Raw genomic sequence first — 16435 nt, 5'->3', positions numbered from 1 at the left:
TCCCAACACTACTGACTACTAGGGGTGGGTATTGCAGAGAATTTTCATATTGCGATATATTGCGATGCAAAAGCATGTATTGCGATGTGTATTGCAATATATTGCAAGATGTTTTTATTAACAAAAAACTACTTATAATCGAGTTAATGTTTGATTTATAAAGCAAAACCACAACAAAATCACTATGCTTGATTCACCTTACTAAAAACTTTTAATGACAAAGTACAAAGGTAAATAATATTTGGCACAAATGAAACAAGGAAAAGAACTTAACAATCCAGTTAAATGTAAATTTCACCACGATCATTCCCACCACCCTTACCACAATCATCAAGATTACAGAGTGTTACGAAGTTCTCCGAATGCATGTCAAAATACCGGTTTTCGATCAGCGCATCGCAATATGTATCGTTTTCATGTGTGAACCGGTTATATTGCGCAGCACTACTGACTACCCATTCCATTTAGCTGACTAACAACCAATAAGTATCACAATCACGACATCATGATCAAATTTGATTTAAAGAGTATTTACCAAATGGAATGCCCACAGTGATGCTGTCTTGTGTTGACCACAGATCATTAGAGACTTCTAATACATTGAGAATGTATGTGTTAAAGATAATAGTGATCTCTCTGTTTCAAGCGATTGATAACTATATATTAGTTTGAAGTTATATTTCGGGCAATGTCCTTCAAGACAGTGTCCATTATTTAAATACTTAAGTCTGTTCTAGATTCAATACTTACTTTTACTGGAGCGAGGACCTCTCTCTGCCGTAGCGGCAGACTGGATCCTCCGAGTGTCAGCATTCCTGTAATATTAAGACAGCATAAGGGTGGTTGTTCAGGAGTTGTCTGCCAAGGGAAGGAGTCAGGGGGGTATGGATACAGGAGTAAGGAGAGGACGGTGTGTTTCCTTAAGAGTAAGGAGTCCCCAGAAATTCAGAGAGGTGGAAACAAGGGGAAATGTCAGCAGGATCAGGAAAGAGGGGCAAATTCAGGAGGGTCTGGAATCAGGGGGGAGGTAGGAAGGTCTGCAATTAGGCCAGGAGTCAAGGGGGTTTGGAATACAGGGGAGGGATCGTGTGGATTATAGAATATAGGGGGATGTCAAGAGGGTTTGGGGCATAGTCATCAGGGATGGATACAGAATGGAAAGGTCATTGAGGTTTTAGATAGGAGGGGAAAGCAGTAGGGTCTAGAAATTTGGCAGATGTCAGCAAGATTTGGAAATGGTGAGTGAGTTATGTTTTAAGCTGCTTTTAGCAGTATTCCAGTAATAGCATGGTGGGGGACACCAGAAATAGGCTTCACACATTGTACACATCGTGGGGAATTGATGCTGGGGCTTTAACCATTAGGCTGCCCCATCGCCCTGATCTGGAAATAGGGGGCAGAGATAGGAGGGTGTGGATTTAGGGCATGGAAATATGGCAGGAGTCAAGACAGGATATAGGGGAGGTCAGGAGGGTTTGGAGTGAGTGAGTGTGGTTTTACGCTGTTTTTAGCAATATTCCAGCAATATCACGGTGGGGGACACCAGAAATGGGCTTCACACATTGTACCCGTGTGGGGAATAGAACCCAGGTCTTCGACGTGACGAGGCTTTAACCACTAGGCTACCCCAGCGTCTCAGGAGGGTTTGGAAATAAGGGAACGGGTCATTAGGGTTACAGAACAAGGGAGGGTTCACAAATGGGGGATGGGTGTAGAGGGTTTAGAAACAGGGGAGGAAACAAAAGGGTCTGAACAAAACAAACAAGGTCACATGTGGTACCGTTAAACAAAGGCTGAGAGATAAAAGTATGATTCATAAATTTTCAATAGGGTGGCATGGAATTGTCAAGAATTGCAGCAGTGAAAAAGCACTATGTCAATCTTGTATTTTGACAACTTGTGAACAATTCTGAGACTCACAGTTTCCTGTCCGAGGTGACAAGGCAGGAGGTCGGCCGGAGCATCGTGTTGTCCTCTGCATCTGTCTGCATCTGCAGAAACCAAGTAGAAGTGTCCTCATTGCAGTAGGTCTCCATATCAGTGTTTCCGCTGGCTTTTTTCACAGCTGGACATTGTGACCGGCTAGTATTTCAAATACCAGTCATTTGTAAATTTAACCAGTCAAGTGATCACGCTTTTCATTGTCCGTGAGACCTGGCACCCTAACAACCAATCAGAATGTAGAGGGTATGTGTCAATGCAACTATTTTTAGCTTGGGTTTTTCCAAAACTGCTAGTTTTTATTTGACAACACCTTGATGTCATTGTGAAAACATAATCTTTTTCGAGGAGAAATGTAACTGACAGAGGTAATTAGAAAATTTATTTTAAAATTTGCCGGACACGATGACATTCTAACTTTGTACCAGTCAAAGTACGGTATATACCAGTTAAAGGAAACACTGCATAAAACATACAAAGAGAACAACCTGGGTCACTTTAGGAAACAATACCTCTCCTGGTCAGGCTAGAACAGACTTGAGCAGAATGGCCGAAACAAGGGAATAATTTGATCACATTTATTGAAGTACAGTCGAACACTGGTGAATGGACCTATGTAAATACTTTATGTTATCCAAAGTTCAATACAACTGAAAAATATACGAATGAAGAAAGAATACAAAGAGAACAAGCATTTACATGGAGACAACAATATGTCTGACACATCAAAGTTTGACATGACAGTGTTTGATTGTATCTGCCATTTACTACATAGAGAACATGTTTGCTCTCTCTCTGTAAGCCGTCACTTGCCTGACAAAGATTAATTTCTGAATAATTTCACAAACTCTTTGGAGCTTATCCAAAAATTGGCACAAAACCTAAGGCAAAGTTCAAGCTTTGATTTAAGATATTCCCAATATGTTAATCATGTTAATATAGCTATAACTAATATATCAGTTTGAACGCGTGACTTGCTTGTCACTGATAACAGAACCAATATATAGGACAATAGTAAGGCCCATTATTGTTTTGGATACAGAGCTGTAACACCTCTGAATTACCTCAAACATAATTCTAAAATTTGTAATTATTGGCTATTTGTTAGATAAATCCCTGTAATTGTCAGAGTCTAGTAAACATAAAATAAGACCAGGCCAATTTGATTTCTTGTTTTACACATTTTCTTTGTCAATTACAAAAAGATATGTGCATAAATACAGAGAAAATTATCAGCCAGGATGATTCCAGCCAGCATTTTAGACATTTCTGATAAATACACATATTTTTAGTTTTATAAGACATGTCTGTAACAGTAAAATAAATCGTCGGCTATTCAATAAATTTGAGTGATCTAAGTTTATACTGACGCTGAGGGAGATGACGCTCTCTGTGTGAACCTTGATGATATTTTCATCAGCTGTGGGTTCTGGCTTGTGTTTTACTCGCTTTGTGTTGGCTGACCTTCCACGACGTTGGGGAGCCGGAGGCGCCAGGAACATACTGTTGAACTGGAACCAGTCAAACAAACCACCTCAAAATAAATCCTGGCTCCGATTTCTCGAAATAAACTTAAGTTTTTACTCAAATGTCAAACTGACATATGAAGCATAAAACATTTTTGAATAACAACTTTTTCTTCACTGCTTAAAGCAAGAAGTTGTTATCCTAAAGTCATATGCCTCATTTTTGACTCACCGACTTCTAGAATAACGATTAAACAATTTGTTTGAAAGTCCTAAAATAAGACAGTCTGTGTACCTTTTCTTCTGACTTGGCTGCAGCCTTAGCAAGGATCTCGAGGTCCTCTGGGGACAGAGAGGCGAACCCAAGACTCGGGGCGGGTGGCTCTGGTTCAGGTTCCGGCTCCTTAGGCTTGGCGGGAACCTGGATGAGAGTGAGTGAACATGCTGTAATGCCTCTTTTAGCAATATTCCAGCAATATGATGGTGGGAGATGCCTGAAATAGGCTTCACACATTGTACAAAGGGGGTAATCGAACTCGGATCTTCGGTGTGAAGAGCGGACACTTTAACCCTCCACCCTGGATTAATAATAACTTGTCAGTGGTGTTAGTCCAAAACAAGAGAGAATGAGTTTTACACCACTTTCAGCAATATTCCAGCAACAACAGGAAGCATCAGAGCTTCACACATTGCAGGACTGACCGACTGACTGAGTTTGGTTTTACGCCGCTTTTAGCAATATTCCAGCAACATCACGGCGGGGGACACCAGAAATGGGCTTCACACATTGTGCCCATGTGGGGATTCGAACCCGGGTCTTCGGCGTGACAAGCCAACGCTTTAACCATTAGGCTTCCCCACCGCCCCACACATTGCAGGAGAGTCAATCGCAGGATTTTAGGGCAAAAAACAACCACGTTAACCAGTAGGTTAACCACCACTACTTTATGAGCTTGTGTGTACGTGTTTTATCTCTTACAGATGTTTGTGGAAGCATTAGGTTTTCAGTGCATGAACACAACAGCTTAAGTCTTATCAAAGCAAGAAATATAACATTGTATCATGTGTTGGTAAAACAACCTTAGCTTGATATGTTTACTTGTCTGCTAAAATGACAGTTGTTGCTTCCAATATCCAGTTAAGTCTATTCCATCAGCAGCAGATCCTGAGCATCAGTAAGGGAGGCAAATCCTCACCTTGATAGATACAGCACTGTTCCTGGGAGACATCCTCTTCTGTTCCAGATAGTCAACGGCCACGGCCAGCTTCTCCCTCGGTTTGGTGCTGGTGATGAGAGTTCCAGGAATGATACTGCGTTCAGTCTTCTCCACTGGCATATTGTCGTCGAACTCAAATGTCTTGATGGTTTTGTAGACAAAATTCTCCTTCTCCTCACTGCAGTTCCGCTCTGGAGATTTACCCCGGTCGGTTCTCATCGCCACTTCATAGTAATTCTTTTCCGTTTGAGATTTGTATAGCTTTGGGTTAGATGGTGGATGTAGAAATTTAGTGATGTTTTTACGTAGATGTGAATTATTGGTATTGTTCACGGAGAGAATGCTTGATTTCTCGTCCGCGTCATCTTCATTGTTGTCTTCACTCTCTGTCAAACTGACTTGAGATACCATGGTAATTAAATCAATTTCTTTACGAATCTTTTTCTTTTTTTCCTGTGTTTCTTGGGTGCTGCTTTTATCGCTTTCGGTGTCATCGTAGCGAACTGTTACCGTGGGGACAACAGGAGGAGCTGGGACATGGTTTCGAGCCACTGGTCTCACATCAAGTTCAAGGCCAAGTTTGTCGTAATCATGAGTGACAGTATCACCCTGCACCATCTTTTTCTCGACTAGCATCGTAGACGAATCAATACCGGAATTAATCCGACTTCTCACATGACTGTAATCAGCACGTGAAAATTTCTTTTTAGCCATTCCCCTCCTGCCCGCAGAAAGACTTGCCACCTTCCGTCCCGCGTTCCTTGGGGTGATGTCAACGGTGACGTTACGATCCTCCCTAATGAGCACTCCAGCACGACCTGCACTCCGCACGTTTAGCCGACTCATGTGCTGCACGGGAGTGGCTGTCGTTGGAGACGCTGGCAGAGTGCGGGCATTCACATCATACAAACTTGGACTCCTTCTCCCAGAAACCTGTTCCTCGTCATGAGGTGACAGGTTCGAGTTGTCTGCGGGCTGCGTGTTGATGTAAGAAATTCCCGAGCGCTCGTTATACTTGACGTGTCGGTTTGGTTTGGTGGTAGTGGTGTTTGTGTGACTCTCAGCCTCACGGAGCAGTCTGGAATGAGATAAAGTATCACACATTCAAAATCAGTGGGACACAGCTGGGATTACCCAGTTTCAGAAATATCACATGGAGGTGTTGCACAACAAAAGAAGGATCAACCAGATGATGTATTTTATCACTTTTGGTGTCAGAGGCAGGGTGGGTAACGAATTGTTGACTTTGTGTGCTTGTGCACAGACATGTGTCCATGTTTTCATACACAGAGAGACCCGTGAAGGTCAGGGTTAGAATATTGATCATCAGTAACCCATGCTTGTCGTAAGAGGCGACTAACGGGATCGGGTGGTCAGGCTCACTGACTTGGTTGACACATGTCATCGGTTCCCAATTGCGCAGATCGATGCTCATGCTGTTGATCACTGGATTGTGTGGTCCAGACTTGATTATTTAGAGACCGCTGCCATATAGCTGGAATATTGCTGAGTGCGGCGTAAAACTAAACTCACTCACTCACTCATACACAGAAAGACAGACAGAAACCTACACAGACACACAGATACACTCACACTCATGGAGGCACATACACACACATCCCCTCACCTCTCAGTGTCCAGCTCATCCATGTCTGCCTCCTCATCTTCAGCTTTAGGCAGAGACAAATGGATGGGTTCCGGTGTTGGCTTTCGCAGCAGGTAGGATTTCTGACTCTCACATTGCAGAGACCTGGTCAAAGGTTAGAAAATAGGTCAGAAAAGTATAATTTTGATCCAACAAACAGAACTTTGCTCCCACTTGGGCCTTGACCTTCCTGGTGGAATAGTGTTCGGTAAGTCAATGTTAAAGAAGTACATTTGTACTCATGAAACAGTTGGTGCTTATAATGGTTTTTCTAGTTTCATCAGAGACCATCTGGTCTCTGGTTCCATGACATTTATGTGGCAATAGAGGTGTCATCATTGGAAAAACTATTTTCTGTAGGTGTTTTATATCATTGGAAGGATTTGAAGCTCTCAGAATATTTTAGAACTAAACCTGAATTGAAATTTGAGTCAGTGCAGAGAAATCAGACCAAAGAGTTATTGAAAATCATATTGGACTTTATCTTACCTCACACATAAATGTCGCTTTCTGATTGGCTGAGCTCTTCTATTATTTTCAATGTACCCCGCTTACAAGCGAGTAACATTTCAATGTACCCCGCAGTCAATGGCAACTCATTTGGTACTTCGTGGTAGTAATTCTTTATCTCGAATAACATTGAATCACTTATGATGTATGGAAATTACCGATCTTTTGCGAATGCAAATCAATGGAAGGGAGATAACTCTAAGTCTGTTTTTCTTGTCAGCAAAATCTAGTGATGGTTACAAAAAGATTTGTTCCCTTGCTTCAAGCAATTCAAAATTAACATTGAGGTGTTCGGTAAGATAAATAGGTTGTTCACTGGTCCCTAGGGGCCCATGGGCTGATGTACCCTCGATGTTTGTTAATGTTCCCTGAGCCCGAAGGGAACCAGTGAACAAATTATAATGTAAACTTTGGACTCACTCGACATCACTGACATTATCCAGAGTGCCCTCCCCTGGTTCTGGTGACACACATGGGGCAGGGGGCGCTCCACTGTTGGAGAACTCATAGTGACCATATTCTGAAAAGGAAGAGAGTTTTCATGGATGTCAACTTGTTTATTATGAGGAACACAACATTTCGGAGTATATCCTTACTCCTTCATCAGGTGAATGAATTGTATGGGGCAGAGAGCATATATATATACACATGTAAGGGATACATAAGTCCCAAAACATTCAAAGTAAATTTAAACGCTCCACTTTTTTAATCGTAGAATATGTGTATTTGTCTCAATTGCTAACATCTGAAGAGATGATGTAAATCCAGCTTGAGCCAATGCAGGAAGCAAATGTACTGTAAGTCCCCATGGTCCCTAGTATGGTGATCTATCTTCAGTTGTTGGCAATCTATAGCCTGTTTTTATATTGTATTGTCATGCATAAATAAAATATTTTAGATTTAATTACTAGTTTTAAATTTCTATCTGTGATAATATAGTTGTTTTACCTTTAATTATTATTAATCTATAACTTGATTTAGTCATGATATGGCTGAAATATTGCCAAAGTGACTTTAAATTTTAACTCACTCACTCACTATACATGTAAGAATAACAAAAGTTATAAGACAACAAAGATGCAGGTTAAACAATGGAAGCCAACAGTTAACTGGCGTTGATGTGACTGGCAAAGGACAAATGGAAACCAGCACTTAATTGTTAATTAGTGCTGAACGTTAGCCTAACAACAGAGAATACTAACCTGACTCAATGGTTGTGTGTGAATCTGCAGCGATGTTGGGGTTGATCATGTCCATGTCGATGCGCAGTCCGGCAGGTGGGCCAACCCATCCAATCCCGGTCGCCGACCCCACAGCCGGTCTGCGTGGGGGGCGCCCGTTTGGATCATACTTAGACCCTTTCACTACAAGATAAGTGTTCACATGCAATTAATTTCAATTTTCAATGACTTTTCTGTGACTTCAGCATATGAACACTCTTAATTCACATAACACAAATTTGATTTTGATTTTGAAATGGCTATCATCTGTCACAGTTAAAAACAAAAACACAGCAAACTTTCAGATATAAATTAGTTATTATCCAGCTTAAGGTGGAATATTGCTGCGTTGCGTAGTATATAAACCCAGCAATAAGATGATGGCCTGTACATAATCGATCCTACACCAGACAATCTAGTGATTATCTGTTTGATGGGCATCATACTTTCTTAATCTAGTGATTGACCTTTCATTGATCGCATGTTTCAACTGTGATCATAACACGCATCAACCAATCAATCAGTGAGCATGATTAGCTGATCCCATTTGTTGCCTGTTACAACATGTGTGGTCTTCTGACCAATTCTAGCCAGCATTTTCAAAAAGGATTCTTCCTTTTGTAACTGACATTTTCATTCAAAACAACCCTGTTACAGAGAAAGTTTTTGTTGCAAAACAACCCTAAAAGTTTTTGTTGGAACACAAAGATTCCAAAGGGCACATCTTTAACAAGTTGTCAACACTTGAAAACCAACACATTTCTATCCTCATCATGTGAGCCAGGATGTATTGCCCATTATCTTGATTATAGCAATTATGAAATAACATAGCGACATGATGTGATGATGGTATCTTCATCCTGACAACCAAGAAGTATGAGTGAGTGAGTGAGTGAGTGAGTGAGTTTAGTTTTATGCCGCACTCAGCAATATTCCAGCTATATGGCGGCGGTCTGTAAATAATCGAGTCTGGACCAGATAATCCAGTGATCAACAGCATGAGCATCGATCTGTGCAATTGGGAACCGATGACATGTGTCAACCAAGTCAGTGAGCCTGACCACCCGATTCCCGCTAGTCGCCGTTTACGACAAGCATAGTCACCTTTTATGACAAGAATGGGTTGCTGAAGACCTATTCTACCCTGGATCTTCATGGGTCCCAGGAAGTATGACGATTAAGAACCAATGTCAATACTTTTTGCATTTTGGGAGGTATGGAAGTAAACATCCATTTGCATACTTGGCATAAAATCTGTTGGGAGTTTGTTTTAGCTAAATAACTCCATAAGCACAAAAACATCATGCAATCAATTCTTACGCATTTTATAGATCAACAATAACAAATATATACAACACCATGGACAACAACACATAATTGGTTTTCAGTGCAATACTACAACACAAGCCCCACCCATTCTGTTATCATCCAATCAGAAAACAGTAGTCGGTTGGTAGATGTGGTCATATTTCCTTATGGAAACATGGAAAAAATTGTTGGGTTGGACAATCAAATGCCAATGAAACACTTGCATTGTATTTTTTAATATGTGAGATCTAACAACTTATCAGAGGGGTACACAAAGTCTGCAGTCTAGACTACCAGTTGTCCGACTTCCATTTGTGGAAGCCGCAGTGGTTGAGCGGTCTAGGCGTCTGACTTTGTGTGCTGGCGATAAGGTGCCTGACTCTGAGGGTGTGGGTTTGAATCCCGGATGGATCTCAACCCCAAAAGTACTAGAATCTGTACTTTACTAAGAAAGTGTAATCCCAAATGCAAGATATGTTACATGTGAGATCTAGTCATAAATGTTACCATAAACCCTCCTTCAGTGGGATTGATAACCATCTGACTATACTTGTGAAATTAGTAATTCAGAATGATTTAAAGTGATATCCCTAAACTGAATCTGATTCCTTCTAGAAGTGGAGTGATATGATGACTGCCTCACCTGCAATGGTTGTTGGTTCACTGGCGGTGCCGTCGGCGGCAAGTCTTTGGCACTCTGTGGTCGGTTCTTCCTGCCGCTAGGGGGCGAGTACATCCAGTGGTCTTGGCGCTGGCGGGACGTTTCCTGGTCGGGGCTTTTGTGGCCTCGCTATGATGTTTGATCAGATCTGGGATGGATGAGTTACTTCCCCTGAAGACAGAATGTTAAACATTTTTGAGTTCTGGACTGACTGACTGAGTTTAGTTTTACGCCGCTTTTAGCAATATTCCAGCAATATCATGGCGGGGACACCAGAAATGGGCTTCACACATTGTGCCCATGTGGGGAATCGAACCCAGGTCATCGGCGTGACGAGCCAACGCTTTAACCACTAGGCTACCCCACCGCCCTTTGAGTTCTGGAGTTGTGAGAGAGATAGGTTTCACACTACTTTTAACAGTATTTCAGTTTTATCATGGCGTATGACCTTGATATTAAAGGAAAGCCAAAAGTAATACAGGTCATAGCCATTTACCACTTTGGTGAAATCCATGAGGACAACACTTAACCTGGAAACAGTCATGGCCAATTAGGTTTCTGAGACCCATGAACCCTTCAACTCATTCTTCATTTCAAAGATTGATACCATTCGACAAGGACTTTCAGCCAAGGAAGTCGATAGGTGTTTCAGTGAGCCTCTCTTGACAGGCAATCCACTAACGCAGTTTGCGCCCTTCATCCTCAAGGACATTGAATCAATTTTCTGCTCTTCAAAGCCTACCACCTGTGACTCCGACCCCTATTACCAACTAAACTTCTGTTTCAATATCTTGACTTGTTGCTGCCAAGCATTACCAAAATTGTAGTGTATTTCCAAACAGATTCATGCATGCTGTAGTCAAACCTCTGCTAAAGAAACCTGATCTTGACTCTCAGAATCTTCAGAACTTTCGACCTGTCTCTAATTTATCCTTCATTTCCAAGATAATTGAGAAGGCTGTGCATGTCAGACTCAAAGACCATCTCTCTAAACATCTTCTGCTTGATGAATTCCAGTCAGCGTATCGGCAATACTATAGTACGGAGACTGCCTTACTGCAAGTGACGAATGAGCTTCGTTGTCATGTCGATGATGGTAGGATTGCTGCTCTAGTGTTGTTGGACCTCCCTGCAGACTTCGACACAATCGGCCACCATAGACTCTTGTCCAGGCTCAAACAACAGTACAGACTTGAAGGTCAAGGTCATTCCTTTCAATGGGTGACGTCTTATCTATCTGACCGACAGCAATCTGTTGTCGTTGGTACTGAGAGAGCAAAAGGCCCTGTAATCACATGTGGAGTGCCACAGGGATCAGTCCTTGGTCCCGTCCTGTTTGTGTTGTATACCGGATATGTCGGAAGGATTACTACAGACCACACAGTTTCTCACCATGGCTACGCTGACGACACCCAGCTCCTGAAAGCATTTCATCTGTCAGATCTCTCCATGTCTCTTCAGTGCATCGCTGAATGTACGCAGGACATTAAGTGCTGGATGACAGCAAACATGCTTAAACTTAATGACACAAAAACAGAAGCAGTTCTCATTGATACAAATCAACAATTTAGCAAGGTCAAAACTGACTTCCTTACAGTCGCAGACGCAGACGTAAGTTTTTCTGACGTTAAGGATTTGGGTGTCCACATCGACTCTTCCTTGACTCTGGATGCTCATGTTAACAGCCTGAGCAGGACCTGCTACTTTCACCTAAGATCCATTGGTAACATTCAGAAATATCTGACAACTGCTGCAACTCAAGCCCTTGTTCAAGCTCTTGTTACATCGAGGCTTGACTACTGTAACAGCATCCTTTCAGGCCTCAGTTCTAAACTCCTTGTTAAGCTTCAGAAGATCCAAAACACTTCCGCCCGCATCATCAGCAAGACTTCTAAACGTTCCCATATAACATCGGTGTTGAAAGAACTGCATTGGCTACCAGTTAGGGCCAGAATTGACTTTAAGATCCTCTGTCTGACATACAAGTGCCTCCATGGTTTGGCTCCCTCCTACTTGTCTGAACTCCTACATCCGTATGTCCCTGCACGCAACTTGCGCTCAAACACACAAAATCGACTGGTCATCCCATCCTACAAACTGAAATCCTTTGGACACGATCGTTCTCTTACTCTGCACCTGTGCTTTGGAACTCTCTCCCATGTGCCATTAAAAGCTCTGACACAATTGACATTTTTAAGTCCAGACTTAAAACCCACCTTTTCTCAGTATATTACGTATAATTTCAGCTGTAAATACTCCAGTGTAAATATTCTGTAGCGCTTTGAGCATGACTTAGGGTGTGGAAAGGGCGCATTATAAATATGCATTTATTATTATTATTATGAACATAGGTTTCTTGCATGCCCAAGAAACGTTATATACAGCTAATTGTACAAATAGGGCACAAATCCTGGAATAAAACATAAGTTTTAAGTTTCATTCCCACACAAGCTGGAGAAAAAACATTTATCAATTCTGGTGGGAAATGAATTGTTTTCCTTGGAGACAAAACATATAAAGATCAGATACTTGATGGGCATGTAGAAGTTGGAAGGTAACATAACAATGAATGGTATGGATGACCTGATGAAGGGGCAAGAAGTAGCCCAGAAACGTCAGGTTGTAAATATTAAAGAAGTTGTAAATCCATACCATACCTTGTTATGATTAGTTCTTTCAACTAGTGTTAAATATGTCATTTGAAATCCATCAAATCTGAAATTATTGAAATCTTAAAAATACAACTAAACTTTCAGTCCTAAATGGGTCCAGTGCAGAAATTTCTATGTTTGGGATGTATTTCTTACCATGCATTCTTCTGTAGGTTTACTGTTGACAACGGCGGGTCTGTCCCGATTTCTGACAGGAACTGGTTTCTACGGTTACGATCATACACAGATGGAGCCTTGAGGTCACGCGGGTCAGCAAGGCCAAGGTTATAGACAGTGGTCTTCACCTGGTCAAGACGGGCCAAGGACACACTTGCAGGATGGGTCCAGTTCTGTGGGACAGCGAACAGGAAGTGTACATTAGTGTTGGAAATTGGTTGAAATCTCACAGTTGATGACTGGTTCATTACCAATGAGCAATGAAAAAGAATTGGTTAGCATCATTTTTCAGATTTTCCTATTCTGGTTGTTTTCGCAGATAAGTATAACATGGTTCTCTGGTTTTTTGTTTTGTTTTTGTTATTAATTTTTAGTTAGAAACTTGCAAATTGCATTTGCAAATGTCACATCCAATGTAAAATGATGCAACTTGCTACTTTATGTACTGTACTTTATTGAGTGATGACTAATATATCATGAACATAAACTTCCTGGAGTCTTCAAGAAGTATTCAGTCATGACTTTTCAGTAAGTGAAGTGAGTTTTCTAAGAATTAAACACGTTTTCAGGCCCTGACAGTTTCTAAGATATGTTCCATCATGAAGTGTTTCCAACACTAAAAGAGCAGTTCCAAAATTGTTTGTGTTTGATTATGAGAAAATGCGATTGATTGCTTGGTCGTTTGGTCACTGTGACCAATCTTTGATTATTTCAATTAATCGGACCACCACTAATGGACATGCCAACTCATTGATGTGCTACATCAGATACAGGGTCAATGAGATTCTTTGTTTGTTTATTTGTTTGTTTGTTTGTTCATTCATTTCATGAGTGTGTGAGAGTGATTTTGCGAGTGGAGAGGAATGATTTCAAGATTGAGTGAGTGAGTGAGATGAGTGAAAGTGGAGAGGAATGATTTTGTGAGAGTTTGTGAGTGATTTTGTGGGAGTTTGTGAGTGATTTTGTGAGAGTTTGTGAGTGATTTTGTGAGAGTTTGTGAGTGAGAGATTGCTAGAGAGTTTTTGAGTGAGAGATTCATAGTGGAGTTCATGAGTGATTTCATGAGTGATTTTTGAAGTGATTTCATGAGTGAGCACATATAGGTTGCTGATGACCAAATCTAACATACATGATATACCCAGTATGGGTGACATGATACACTGAGGCACCACAAAACAATTCCTTGATACATATGGATGTGTATTTTTTTTTTTAAACTCAACTGGAGTTTCACTTGACGACAATTAACAATCTGGTAGCAATTGTACTTTTATTTCATCATCAAAATGCATACATCAAATAAGGCTGTAACGATTCACTCGCATATTTGGTGAATCGAACCATAGCCCTTCATGAATTCAATTCGTTATTGGTGGTCACCAGAACCGAATATTAACGAATATTTACGATTTTTTTAAGGGAGCATGTTTTACTTGAACCCTTATGTCCTTTCCAAAGTGAGATATGCAAGAATAAAACATGTACTAGCATTGCAGTAGTGCAAGTCATGTTTGTTTGCCAAGACTGCACATGGTACTGTCGATTATAACTATTACATACCAAATTTGAGTGTCATGAGATCACTGGTTATGGCTGACAAATTAACACTGTCAACATGTCCATTCGATACTGTACATCAATCACTTAACTACAATATTGTATTCGTGAATAATTATTTGTATTCATTATCCAATATTCATGATACGCAACATATTTGCCACATAGTGTATTCATTGCAGCCATAATATCAAAGCATTTCACTATTTTCAGTAGTTTAGCACTGCTGTACCATGGTAAAGTTTAATGTGGATATTTACTTGACCAGCCGGAGAATTCCACTCGACCCGGATGTCGGGCAATGGTATTTTTCAACCCCTGCTAAGAGCTAAGAGAATCTGTTAGCTCACCAAAACACAGGGATGGAATTTATCGCCCACATGATCGCCAAGACCAGATTTCTTAATGTTAAAGGTATCCTATGGGTCAACAGAATTTCAAACATATTTCTCTTTCACATGATATATTTATGCTATTGTCTTTCTAAATATTGAACCAGTAAGATAAGCTGCACACGCCATAGATTTCATAATGGTGACCACAAACAAATTCCAACAAGTCTTAGATCAACAAGAAATGAGGTGAAAGAGGCGTCTTGACTAATGCCACTTTTATAATGCAAGCTTACAAAGATACTATACCACAGTTTAACAATGAACATCCTACTCAGAAATTGTATACTGACCCGACCAGTCCTGGTTTTATCCCTTTAATGTCTAGCACAAGGCAGAGTAACAACAAGTACCGTCTTTTAACATCATTATGTATGGCAAGCTAGCAATGAACCATCAACAGTCAGCATTCTGGCCAGATGTTCTACCAGGGATTGGGAAAGCTGGGGCCATGGGCCATTTTGCACGTTAGAATAAAATATGGCCCATTAAAATTTTTAAGTTTACAAGGGTTGATACAAGGGTTTTGGCCCATTCTAAATTCAGAAAATGGCTAATAATCCTGAAAATGACCCATTATCAAAGTTCTCTATCCCGATCAGTGTTCTACCCAAACGACGACAGCGGTAACTGACCAATAACAGAATGTGTCCACATAATTCAAGTAAAGCTTTGGTATGTGGTTGCTATTCTAGACCCTCAATGGTATCAGCAGGTCAGGGACAAGTAATGGCATCTATCATCTTCAACTGATGAGAACATTCACACATTACCGGTAAATCAGTAACATGAGAAAATGTATCAATTTTTTACTGGAAATTGATATTTAGAAGAAAGACATAAAAATCCATATTTGTAAATAATATGTCTCAAACAGGACCATTAAAATGAACATTCATTCTGACATCACAGCATCAAATCAGAATTGCTGAATAAATTCCTGAACACAAATAACGACGATCATCAAACACCACCCACCTCATTCAGATATTTCCCCATAGAACAGCCCTAGAACCATTGTCACCACATCCAACAGTACATCACCTGACACCACCAAAATCCACGACTCCGACTCTCTATGAGACGGAGTGTATATAAATGACCCTGTACACAATCAGTTGCTAAGACAAGGCCTCGCAATGAACTCACGCTGTTTATATGTATGGGAGAGAAGATCCTCAACGGAGGCCCACATTCATAATTAATCTGCTGTTTCCGCGTAACTTTGCTTGTGAATAATAAATGCTCCCTGATTGAGCGGGCTCCACAGTCAGTTGAGAATCAGATGAGATACAACTCAGTGGAATATACAATACTTAGCAGGTGCTGCCTTGTTGTAACGACATCATAACATCCATTATGACATGTCAAGCCGACACAGTTGACTCTTAGTCTTACTTTCTGTCCTATGTTATGTGATGATAAATATTTACTTGTCAACTGTATCTACATGGGATGGAACCATCAATGCCTGCATCAGGCCAGTTTCAAACAGGTTTTATGTTTGTGAGAAGTTCACATGCAGATATAGTGTGGGTGGGTTTAAGAAGGCCGTGGCCTGCCCAAATTACATCTTTTCCATTTTTATTTAAATGTGTAGTTGGGGTAAAATTGAGTCGATTTAAGCAGGAGAATCATCTAAAAATAATGTAATGTACATTTCACAAAATGGACCAGATAAATTCACAAA

General features: G+C 40.7%; 1 protein-coding gene across 3 annotated transcripts in view; it reads right to left on the bottom strand.

Annotated features, from left to right (window-relative positions):
• Positions 1–16435, bottom strand: part of LOC124271052 — a 42285-nt gene that overhangs the window by 12896 nt on the left and 12954 nt on the right. The window contains exons 2-11 of one of the 3 annotated variants that reach the window (XM_046706116.1): positions 12776–12969; positions 9951–10139; positions 7982–8143; positions 7200–7299; positions 6252–6374; positions 4604–5702; positions 3703–3828; positions 3312–3452; positions 1921–1991; positions 751–815 (exon numbers count right to left, since the gene is read on the bottom strand). In XM_046706116.1, coding sequence (XP_046562072.1) covers positions 751–815; positions 1921–1991; positions 3312–3452; positions 3703–3828; positions 4604–5702; positions 6252–6374; positions 7200–7299; positions 7982–8036 — 1780 coding nt within the window. In that variant the 5' untranslated portion in view covers positions 8037–8143; positions 9951–10139; positions 12776–12969. Of the gene's footprint in view, positions 1–750; positions 816–1920; positions 1992–3311; positions 3453–3702; positions 3829–4603; positions 5703–6251; positions 6375–7199; positions 7300–7981; positions 8144–9950; positions 10140–12775; positions 12970–15894; positions 16088–16435 lie in introns of those variants that run through there. The other 2 variants (XM_046706115.1, XM_046706114.1) reach the window with 2 other exon arrangements.

This window comes from Haliotis rubra, unplaced genomic scaffold (assembly GCF_003918875.1).
Source record: "Haliotis rubra isolate DU_JTF1 unplaced genomic scaffold, ASM391887v1 Scf157, whole genome shotgun sequence".
NCBI classification, from domain to species: domain Eukaryota; kingdom Metazoa; phylum Mollusca; class Gastropoda; order Lepetellida; family Haliotidae; genus Haliotis; species Haliotis rubra.
The sequence above is the reverse complement of the archived record's forward strand: the minus strand, read 5'-3'. Positions and strand labels throughout refer to the sequence as shown.